Source organism: Nannospalax galili, unplaced genomic scaffold, assembly GCF_000622305.1.
Source record: "Nannospalax galili isolate Female #2095 unplaced genomic scaffold, S.galili_v1.0 scaffold951, whole genome shotgun sequence".
NCBI classification, from domain to species: domain Eukaryota; kingdom Metazoa; phylum Chordata; class Mammalia; order Rodentia; family Spalacidae; genus Nannospalax; species Nannospalax galili.
Window position 1 is genome coordinate 250315 of NW_008329324.1, and position 12283 is coordinate 262597.

Genomic DNA, 12283 nt, shown 5'->3' on the forward strand with positions numbered 1-12283 from the left:
GGGTCTAAATTTGATTAAGAACTGTTGTATGAAATGTTACAAAAGCTCAATAAAATTTTTTAAAAAATGAATCCAAAATCCGACTATGTGATTTACAAAAGGTACCCAGAGGCTTTAAGTAGAAGTATGGAAAAATGTATCAGGAAAACTCTAACCCAAAGGAAAGCTAATTAGTTAAGGGCTGCTTAATTAATATCAGGCAAAGTAGATATTTTTAAAGGTTAAAAACATTTCTATACACAAAGAAGGGTATTCTTAATAATAAAAGTTTCACTTTACCAGGAAGATATAACAACTTAGAATATGTATGCACTTAATAGAGATTCAAGACAGCCTTATGAGCAACAGATATTCCATAATCATAGCGGGAGATATTTTTATGAACCACCCTCTCAGTAATTACTAGAACAAGCAGTCAACAGTAATAAGCAGGAATATAGAATATAGTCCATCATAAGACTTCTCTACCCAAAGGGTATATGCTGTGCTGTAACCCAGAACTAATGCAGATGCATCCTAGTCAAATACATAAGGAATATTCTAAACACACTGAGCAAAGAGAAATCATCAATAAAATTTAGAGCATCAAAATCTACAGCATATGTTTTTTGACTATAATACAATTAGGCCAGAACCCAGTGGCACAACCACAAATACCACATGTGTTTTGAAATGAAGAACCACGCTTCTAATTAACCTTCGAGACAAAGGATGAATCAAAGTTAAAATTGGGAAACATTTAGAATCAAACAACAAGGAAAATTTTGCAGATTAAAGCAGTTCTTAGAGTGAAATTGAAGTTTTAAACGAATATATTGGAAAAAGAAAACAGATCAAAAATGGCATGGTGAGCAGTTAGGAAAAAACAAAATATGTAGGGTGGAGGATGTAATTAAGGTGCAGGATTAATTGAAATGGGAAAACATCAATGATGTAGAGAGGTTCTACAAGCTACAAGTTGGTTCTTTGATGAAACTAATTAAATCGATGGCCCTTGGTAAGACTGATGAGAAATGATAAGAGGAAGCGCAAGTCATCCTTGCTAAGGAAAGGCCGGCACAAGCACAGGTGATACAGGTCCTTAGGAAATAAAGCCCAGCATAGAACTGGGGAAACGGCAGCAGGCCCTAACCTTAGCCGAGGAACTATTGGCAATTGATTACTGCTGGTGAGGGAGAGTTGATCTTTAAGCAAGTGACTCTAGATAGGCTGACTAGACCCCAGGGGATGAACTTCCACAGAAAGACATTGGAGCGCAAAAGCTTGACCGGACAGGCCTTAATATATATGACATTAGGCATGAAATCCAGTGGAGGGGGAGGCTATGGGAGGTGTGGATGGGGGTGGGGGTCTAAATATGATTAAGATTTATTGTATGAAATGCACAAAAACTCAAATAAAATATACATTAAAGAGAAATAAGACAGCATTCCTAACTTTGTGGCAGTAAAACTATCTAGATAAGAAGAAAAATTCTTAGAAAAAAATAACTTACTAAACCAGCTTGAGATATAAAGTCCAACTAATTTCAGAGCCATTAAGAAAACTAAATCATTGTCAAAAAATCTTGACCCTCACAGATGGCTTCCCTAGGGAGTCTCTCCTGATTCCAGTCTTATGAAAAGATTCTGTGTAGAAAAAGGGAATATTTCTCAACTGTTTTTATGGAGATTAGCATATGCTTGATACCAAGACCTGGCAAAGATGATATAAATTAAGGAAAAAAAACCTATAGGCCAAATATTACTCATCAATATGGATGTAAACATCTTAAGAAAATTATTAGCAAACTCAATCTTTTAGTGTGTTAACGCACCATGATCAAGTTGAGACTACACTTGTAAAGTTGATTTAGTGACAGAAAATCAATTTTAGTTTTTAATAATGTGTGTGTGCATGTGTGTAAATGTGCACATGAGTGCAGGTGCCTATCAAGGCCAGAAGAGGTCGTCAGATCCCCTGGAGTGGAGTTACAGGCTATTGTGAGTCACCCAAAATGGGTGCTGGGAACTAATGGATTTTCTGCAAGAATAGTACACACTCTTAACCACTGAGCCATCTCTCCGGCCCCCAGTGTGGCTATCTGATTGTGATTTTCTTAATCTTTTAGGAAAAGAATGAACCTGATATTTTTGTTTTTGATTAACACAAAGTAATCACACATATGAGATAGAAGGTGACACTTCAGTTTCTGCATATATTGTACAAGGTTCAAATCATGTATGTCCTGGATGGCTTCAGTTGCCAACTTAACACACCTGGATGGAGGAACCCTCGATTGAGGAATCACCTCCATTGGCTTGGCCGGAGGCCATGTCTGTGGGGCATCTTCTTGACTGTCGAGTGATTTAGAAGGGCCCAGCCCATGGTTGGTGGTGCCACCCCTGGGCAGGTGGTTCTTGGTTGCATAAGAAATTAGGATGAGCATAGGCCAGAGCAGCAAGCCAGTAAGCAGTGTTCCTCCATGGTCTGTACTCCAGGTTCCTGCCTTGACTTCCCTTGATGGACTGTGAGCTACAAGCCAAATAAACACTTTCCTCCCCAAGTTGGTTTTGGTCAGTGGTTTTATCATAGCAATAGAAAATAACTAAAACAGGGTAATTAGCATATACGTCAGGCATCAGGTATGTATCATTTCTTTCTGGCTAGAATATTTAGAATCCTCTCTTGTGCCATTTGAAACATGAGATACATTATTGTTAATTGTTGATGTGGTTATCTTACATGTAGAATGTTTAGCTGTCTTACATGCGGAACACAACAACAAGATCTATTCAAGATAAACAGGAAAAGAAAACTTTCTAAACCGGTAAAAAAAATTTTTTTTAAAAACAAAGCTGCCAAGATGTCAGACTTGGTGAAATATTGAAAGCAAGCACTCTCTTTGCAGCAGGAAAACAACAGGCATGTCTGGTATTAACACTTATTTTCAGCAGTGTACTGGATGTCCTAACCAGCACACTAATGCAGGAAAAAGAATCAAATGGCATGAAGGTTAGAATAGAAAAAAACAAAAATGCATTATTTGTACACAATAGGCTTATGTTGAAAAATTTTAAAGATTATAGATAAATCATGGGAACTGACAAAAGAGATTTCTGGATGCAAGAATATTAACTGTCAGAATGATGGCAAAAAATTAGCAAGGAAAACTTCAGAATATGTAAGACACTTAAGGGAAAATTATAAAATGTGAAAGACCTAAAATAAATGAGAACATACTACCTTCATGGATCAGAAGATTACATAATGTAAAGTTTACATTTCTTCCCAAATTTCCAATAGATTATTGCAGTCTTACTGAAGAAAGAAAACCCAAGAGTTGTGTGTATATGTTGGTATGGAACTTGATAAGCTGATTCTCAATACAGAAGGGCAGGGGTCAAGATATTCTTAGAGGAAAACAAGGTGGATGTATTAATTATTTTTCTCCTTTCTGTGATCAAATACCTAACATGGAGCAATTTCAGAGAGGAAGGGTTTGTTTTGGCTCATGGTTTTAGGGTATATAGCCCATCATGCTGGGGCAGGCATGGTGGCAGGAGGGTGAGGTAGCTAATCACACTGTGTCCTCAGTCAGGAAGGAGATAGACGAATGCTGGTGTCCTCCTTTTTATTGTCTGGGCCCCCAGCTCGTGAAATGGTGCCACTTACATTTGGTGTGATTCATCTCTCCTCAGTTAAACCTCTCTGGAAACACCCACACAGACACATTCACAGGTGTGTCTCCTAGGTGATTTCTAAAGCCACGTTGATTTCTAAAGTCAAGTTGGCAGTGAAGATGAACCATCACAGGAGTGATTTGCCTTGTGGACACGGACATATTCAAAGCTTCAGTAATTACGAAGTGTGATGCTAACATAGAGCTAGCTCAGTACACTAATGGAGCATGCCTTAAATGATGGGGATAAAAGTGATGCTATCTGGGGAAGGGCAAGAAGAAAGACATGGACTTTCCTCGCCTTCCTTCCCCTTTCCTTTCTCCTTTTCCCAGTCAACCAACAGGTATTCATTGTGCTCCCACTTATATACTGGCCTTGTGTTTAGCCTCTGGGATAGAATGGCAAATGAAAAAACCCTGGGCTTAGCAATATGGGTTATCAGAGTATGGGAGTTAAAATCTGTAAAGAGCAAGAGGGAACCCAATTTCAGATAGTGGGGTGTGGAAGGTCCTCTGTAAAGAGGAGACATATGCTGTGCATGGTGGTGCTCATCTTTAGTCCCAGAATTGAGGAGACAGAGGCAGGTGGATCTCTGTGAGATTGAGGCCAACCTGGTCTACACAGTGAGTTTCAGACCAGATCCTGTCTCTAAAAACAGACAAACAAACAGAATCCCACAAGCAAACAAAATATAAGAGTGGAAACTATGGTTTTTTTTTGGGGGGGGAGACTATAGGGGACCACTCTACACCATGTAGTCAACTTTTCTGAAATCTAAAATAGTCCTGCAAAGGTGGTTGAGCTTGTTATTGAGGACATTACAGTACTGATAGACCATGAAATCTCAGCTAGGCTGTGAAGGAAGCAGAAGAAATCACAGGAACACCTGGGACTGGTGGATGTGGTTAGGGAATTGTGAATTGCTTGACATACTAAGATCAGACGGTAGATGGGTAGGATATGTGCCTCTGGGGGATTCTGTAGGCTCCGGTTGTGAAGCAAAGGTGCCAACTTTTGGTTGTTTCTGAGTTATGTTATGGCATGTACTGGGGACAGAGACCCATGGTAACAAACCACACCATTTCTCCAGGCCTCTTGCTTACCCCAAGAGTCAGTGATGCTCCAAGTTTCTCCAGATGGACCAAGGACTTGAGGACTCCAGTGACCCTAGACTCACCTCCTGGGAACCTGACAGATTTGGCTGACAAATGGAGTTCAGTTATGAGTTGGCTGGCTGGCAGGCAGGCAATGGGGAACCAATGACCGGAGTAGAGGAACTCCTCCTGTAGAGAGCGCCCTGGAGCTGAGTTTGGAGAAGAGGCTGCACAGGTGACTAACAGATGGCAGGTTTTTGTGGGTGTGAGGTATTGCGTTGTGATTTGGGGCACCAAGGAATAAGAGAATGCCTCTTTGAGGGAGGAAGGAAGGAGCTGAAACCCACAAGTCAGACAATGTGGATTTGAGTTCCAGGCCAGCCATTGGCTCGCTGTCTGGGAGGCCAGGAGACATTGGGGTCATCATTTAACCACTGTGTATCTCTGTGTTCCTCATTCTGGGGACTTTAAAAGCAATTGTCTCCCAGGGTTGAGAGCATAAAACGAGGTCTATTACATTCCAGGTGTAGCATTGTGCCTTAACAAGGCATGTGCTCATTAAACACCAGCTGTTGTGAGTTATTGCTTTGACTGTTATTTGATAACAGGAAAAGACACTGTTCAGAAGTCCCTCTTAGTATACACCAGGGGGCCAATGCCCAGAGAAGAGAAGGCATACTCCTACTGAGAGTCAGTGAAAAGCTGGGACCCCAGAGAACAGGAGAGGAAAGGCAAGCTGGCTGGCAGCATCCCCAAAGAACATAGTGTCTGTCCCCAAGGGTCAGCTTCCCCTATGTGGGCATTTCCCAAGTGGCCAACAGAAAACGTTACCAAGCGGAAGGTCCGAAGCACAGACAAACTCCCCTTCTTGGCTATGCTCAGCTCCAGCAGGCTCATGGTGACGATGATACAGTCGAAGATATTCCACTTCTTCTGGAAGTAATAGTAGGGGTCGAAGGCGATGATTTTGAAGACCATTTCGGCAGTGAAAAACACAGTGAAGACCTGTGGGTGGAGATCAGTTTTCATTGCTGTGAGGTCTTTGGGGTTGGGAGCAAAGAAGAAAAGGGCAACAGGAAAATGTCTTGTTTATAAAGTAGCAAATCCTTCCAGGGGTGGTAGCACATGCCTGCAATTCTAGCATGCAGGAGGCTGAGTCAGGAGGAAATTGAGGTTAAGGCCACCCGTGGTACACAGTAAGACTCTGTCTCAAAACAATCATATAAAAGTGAAGAAAACAGAAAATCCCATTTTGTTCTATCTCTATACTGTCTGTGCTCTTGAGGACTCTGGATGGGGAATTTTGAGCCACTAATGCACAGGGAATATGCATTGGAATTCAGCCTTCAGTTTTTCATTTTTGGTGGTGGTGGTGGTGGTGGTGGTGGTGTGTGTGTGTGTGTACAATATGTGTGCGTGTGCACGTGTGCATGCATGAGTGTAGAGATCAGAGTTAACACTGTGTATCTTCCTCCATCTTTCTATCCCTTGTATCTTGAGGCAGGATCTCTCACTTGAACCCAGAGCTCTTCAATTTGGCCAGCCTACCTAGCCAGCTTGCTCTGGAGATCCCCTGTTTCTGCTTTCCAAGTGCTGGGATTACAGACAGACTGCCACAGACATTTATATGGGTGCTGGGGTCTGAACTCTGGTCCTTGTGTAGCAAGTGTTTTACCGGCTGAGGAGCCTCCCCAGCCCCTCAGGTTTTCCATGTGAATCACAGTGTACCCACTGTGGAGGAAGCAGATAATCACTGGGCTAACCATTACCATATAATTACATCATTAAGAGTCAGTCTGGTTAAGTAGTTAAAAAGTGTGGGTTGTGGGATGACACAGACTCAGATAAAATCCAAACCCAGCCACTTTCGAGATTGTGTAAACATGGATAAGTAATACAGCCTTTCCACACCTCAGTTTCTTCATCTATGTAATGGGCATAATGATTGCTAAGGATTGTGTGGTTCTCAGTAGACAGTAATTCATGAAGTAACAGTGATTAAGAAGTGTAATCCATGGTTTCTTAAGATTCCTATCCACACTGAAGGTCTTCAGTTGTCTTAATAGGACCTTGAGTGAGGTCAGGGTCAAGCTATAAAAGCCAGCAGGGAAGGAGACAGAGAAGAGAAAAAACAAAAAGACCAGGGTCAAGCTTTGCCCAGGCTCTCACCAAGGCCTCTGGCAAGTCTAGTGCTGACCCATCTTACTGACAGTGAAACAGAAGACAGTGTCAGAGACTTGCCTAATGCTGAAACAGCATTATGGATTTTATCTTGTAAAAAGCAAATAATACTAAAAATTTATGGGGGAGAGTTTAAAGTAACATCATGTAAGAGAAAAGTTTAGTTTCCCAATGCTTTTTCTATACAGCAGATGCATTTCCACATTCCTTCCTTCCTTCCCGTTTTTCCTATCAATCTTTTAAGGACATCATTGAAAAACATATCCAGGGCTAGAGAGATGGCTCAGTGGTTAACAACACCAACTGCTCTTACAGAGGACCCGGGTTTAATTCCCAGCACCCACGTGGCTAACAACTGTCTGTAATTCCAGTTCCGGGGGAATCCGATGCCTTCTTCTGACCTCCACAGGTATTGCACAACACAGGTGCACTTACACATATGCAGGCAATATACTCATACATATACACATAAAAAATAAAATAAAAAAATTTAAAAAAGAAAAACATATCTAGGGGCTGGGGAGATGGCTCAGCCAGTAAAGTCCTAGCTGCAAAGTGCAGGGCATGGTAGTGCACGCCTTCAGTTCTAGCACTCAGGAGGCAGAGGCAGGAGGAGCTCTGTGAGTTCAAGGCCAGCTTGGTCTACATAGTGAGTTCCAGGCCAGCTGGGACTACAGGGAGACCCTGTCTCAAAAAGATTTTTACAAAGTGCTTGTTGCAAAAGCTCAAGGACCTGAGTTTGTGACCCACCCCACCCATGTAAGAAGCTGGGTGTGGGGGCCTGTGTTGCAATCCCAGTGCCGGGGAGGTGGGGAGGTAGATTCTTGAAGCTTGCTGGCTAGTCAGTCTAGCCTAATTGGTAAGTTCCAGGGCAGTGAGAGACCCTGTCTCAGTACACACACACACACACACACACGTGTGCACACACACAGCTACTGAGGAACCATACCCAAGACTGTTCTCTGGCCTCCACATACATATGCAAACAGTTGAATGCAGAGAGAAAGAGAGAGAGAGAGAGAGAGAGAGAGAGAGAGAGAGAGACCATAGCCTGTTCATTATGGTTATAAAGGTAATTAAACCAGAAGGGAGCTTCTAAGTCCACAGATCATCTTTAGATGGGAGAGTGACTTTTGTCTTCATTTCAAAGGCCCAGAGATCCACAGGATCCAACTGGTACATTCTATGTTCTGTAAAGGGACCTAGCTGCTCACACCTCAGAGGTCTCCCCTTCCACCTTCCTTACTTTTTTCTTCCCAAAGCATTTCCTTCCAGCTTAGCTTGGCTCTTCCAGCCTCGACCTCCTGAGCTCAATGACCACATATCTGCATTGTCTCTCTGCCGGTCACTCTGGGGAGACTAGCATACCACCCAATGAAAGCATGCACCCACCCACCCAAAGTCTCCACCATGATAGCTCAGGCAGATCCAGGCTGTCAGGTCACTCACAATGTTGCCAACTTGGAGCATGTGTTCAAAGGCTGTGGTCATGGGGTTGTGCTCCATGGCCATGAAGACAGTGTTCACCACGATGCACAAGGTGATGGTGAGCTCAGCAAAGGGGTCAGTCACCAGCTCGAAGAGAACTGTCTTGAGCTTCATCCATTTGGGACAGCATTCCCAGATCAGAAACTTCTGAGCCAAGTTAATCAAGCAGGGTGGACATCTCAACTTAGACTCTTCCAGTTCTGCATTACAGGTGGGGATCAATGATAGCTGTCATCCACGTGTCACCTTCAGACCATTGACCTCACTCTGTGAGTGTTTGTGTGTGTGTGTGTGTGTGACATGTGCGTGTGTGTGTGCATGTAGTGTGGAAGCCAGAAAACAACCTCAGGTATCATTTTTCAGGCACTGACAGCCTCTCCCCCCACTTCCTTCTCCCTCTCCTCCTTTTTCTCTTCCTCCCTCCTCTTTTCTGTTGAGACAGAGTCTTTCCCTAGCCTGAAACTCACCAAGCAGGCTAGGCTGGCTGGCCAGCAAGTCCCAGGAATCTGTCTATCTCTGTCTTCCCAGTTATTTAGGAGTGCTGAATAACTGTTTTGTTTTGTTTCCGTTTCTGTTTTTCTTTAGTTGTGAGGATCACATTCAGTCCCTCATGCTTTCAGCACAAGCACTTTGGTGAATGAACCCTCTCCCCAGCCTGACCTCATGCATTCATTGCCCACCACCTGTGTCATGCCCTTCCTAACATACTCCATTTGCGTTTCATACCCATCTCTCTGAGGACTCCCTCAAAGACGCACTGAATTCTTTTGCCTTCCTCCTCCTCCCTTGTGCTCACCTAGTAAAGTGCCAACTCTAAATAACCCCAATTTTCACTAAGCCAGATGAACCTGGTTGAATAAAACACACAACCAAGCTTATCAGCCCCTCTAGTGATCCTTGAGTTCCCCTGGTTCTTCCTGCCCAGGAGCCCCCCAGGGGGCAATTGCCTCCCTCTGAATCAAATATTTCATTCAGCAAGCAGTCAAATCCATTATGTTAAAAGCAAATCATACCAAAAATGGTGGAAAATTGAAACGTCATGTCTACAGTGGATGCAAGTCCATTCCTTTAGGCTTCCAGACAGGTATTGACTTTCTCTTCTTTCCTACAAACTCAGTCTCTCTCTCTCTCTCTCTCTCTCTCTCTCTCTCTCTCTCTCCCGCCCCCCCCCCATGAGCTTCCTTTTATTTCCCTTAGAATGCAGGATCACTCACAAAAGAACTTCCTCTTCCTCCTACTGTCTAGCTTTCCCCAGATCTGCACATCCACCTTGCTTCCCACCTCTATGCCTCTCTGGGAGCAGGAGGCTCTCCACCCCTCTGACTTATGTGGGGGCCCTCCTGTTCTCACCACTCACTCACTTCTCTCCCTCCTGGACTGCCTCCAGCAGCATGCCAGCATGCTGTAATTGTATCTCAGCTTAGAATGTGTCTCTCTGGACCCCATGTTCTCTTTCATATTCTGCCCCTTCAACAGCAGACTTCCTTGGAAGAGTTTCCTACATGTAGCTTCTATTTTCTTTCTGTTTGGAGACCCTGGAATCTGGCATTTACCCCAGGCTCCCAGGATAATGATCTTTTGGTTTTTTTCTCTCCTACCCATGGCTGCTGATTCTTTTACTGTTCTTATCACTCTTTCTTTCCTGCCTTGACGTCTTGGCAAGCTCAAACATTCTCGCCTCCATCTCTTTCATCCTCTCTCTAGGCAATCTTATTGAACCCCATGGCCCTACAAAACCATTTCCATGCAGATTACTCCTGAATTCTACGTCCAGCTTCTGATCTCTCCCTTGAGCCCCAGGCTCATCCTTCCAGCTGCCTCCATTACATTTCAGCTTGGATGTGTAATTGGGGCCACCTCTATGGAGGGCAATTTCATAGCTTTAGGCTTGTCTATAAATTCTACTGCATGACAAACATCCTGGAAGTAGGTATGGCAGCTGATGTGGGCAAAGAAAGATGATGTTCATTGCTTATGAAAACAGTAACAAGGAACTAACCAGTAAAGCACAATATGAAAAAGGATGAAGCAGGTTGATCTGTGATGCGGAAACCTTTGTATATGTGGCGTGTGCTTATTAATGCATAGGATACTACTTGAAGGATACAAGAGAAACTATAAAAGGGCGTGCTGGGAAGCTGGGGAGCAGGCAGTCTTTAATGGGAGGGATAGCTTTTATTGCACATCCATTTGTGGTGTTTTACGTTTTCTATTTTTTTACAGCCTGATTTTTTTTTTTTTTTTAACATTTAGAGAGGCGAGATGGCTCAGTGGGTAAAGGAGCTTGCTGCTAAACTTGATAACCTAAATTTGAACCCCAGGAAACATGTAGTGGAAGGGGAGAACCAACTTCTGCAAGTTTGTCCTCTGACCTTCACACATGCATGCCCCCCATTAAGTAGACGAATGTAGTAAAAATAAAATAAGTTTGAAAGAAGATATGAAAAAACTTCACAGAAATAGTTGCAAGCTCTCAAATGTTACTAGTGAAGGCTTTTTCTCATTGGTAGTTTAACAGATTGTATTTACTCAGATTTATCAGCATTTTCCTTCATGTTTTCTTACATATACACACTGTATACAAAGCCTCTTTCAATGGAAGGTTTAAAAAATACCTAGCCATGTTTTCTTCTCTCATTGCAGCTTCACTTTTTCAATGTCAAAATATGTGCATTTGGAGTTTATTTTGGGTAAGGAGAAACATATTGGTTTGGTTCATTTTTCCCCAATCTTTAGTTGCTTATATCAGGACTACTTTGTAGGAAACCAGGATGCCAGGCCCTAGGGTGAGGTGAGCCTAAAACTTATAGGTCCAGGCTGCATTCTCTGCTAAAGGGAGGGGCACTGAAAACGGTGGCTGTGATAATCCCTGCCTTACAGAACACTGCTAGACTGGCAGGAGGAAGCGGCCTGGTCATAAAAGTGCAGGGTTAAAGGTTTACTCCTGAGCTAAAAGCTAAACGTTCACCATGCTTTTAGCTCTACGAAAGAAAACACTGTGGCCAATGAATTACTGGATGGGCACTGATAACCTTGAGTAAAAGTTTAAGAATCCTTCTGGTGCCAACTAATAGACTAAATGTCCTGTTTCTTTGTACCCTAAATCTTTGTGTGTGACTGCCATATCCCACGTGGCTGCTAGTTCCTTGGGATGTATAAAAACCATCTAAATTCTAAAATAAATCATCCTGTTGGGAAGACACAGGTCCCAGAGTTTATGACTCTGTCACCGATCAGACAGACCCTCTGCCCCGAAGCCAGTAGGTTCCCCGCTAAGCAAAGCAAACCTGTGTCCTGACACTACTTATTAGATAATATGGTTTCCCTATGAAGATGGTGTTTTTAACATGCCACTTCCTTATATGCCTGTACATTTCATGTACACATGTCCACTTCTCTTCCCCAGACCAGACTATTTCCACTGCCGTGCTGTGCTAATTACCTACTGTGCATTTTTGAAACTACAGATGTCAAAACTAGCAGAACATAGTTCTTTAAAGACGTTGGCACGTTCTGGGAGCAAAATCAATCATCCCTGTTTGGAACAAAAGTGGACTTCCCTGGACTTATTTTGGCACTAAAAAGAAGCCCAGAAAGTGGTGGTGACGGGGGGAAGATGAGACACTATTTTTCAGGAAGCAGCCTGTTTGTGAGGCACCATGGGGAAGAGGCTCAGCTTTCTCTATGTGCATGCATGTGTATGTATGCATGTGCTGTGTGCATGTGAAGGCCAAAGGTCAATGTCACCATCTTCTTCCTTGATTGCTCTCCACCTTTCCTTCCTTCCTTCCTCCTCTTTCCTTCCTCCCTCCCTCCCTCCCTCCTTCCTTCCTCCTTCCTTCCTTCCTCCTCCTCCTT

The 12283-nt window shown here is 43.2% G+C and overlaps 1 protein-coding gene across 4 annotated transcripts in view; it reads right to left on the reverse strand.

Moving 5' to 3' along the window:
• Scn10a (sodium voltage-gated channel alpha subunit 10) overlaps nt 1-12283 on the reverse strand; it is a 129029-nt gene that overhangs the window by 41549 nt on the left and 75197 nt on the right. For all 4 annotated transcript variants that reach the window (XM_008836200.1, XM_008836195.1, XM_008836184.1 and 1 more), the window contains 2 exons: nt 8387-8625; nt 5588-5761 (listed from right to left, as the gene is read on the reverse strand). In XM_008836200.1, the coding sequence (XP_008834422.1) occupies nt 5588-5761; nt 8387-8625 (413 nt within the window). The remainder of the gene's footprint in view (nt 1-5587; nt 5762-8386; nt 8626-12283) is intronic.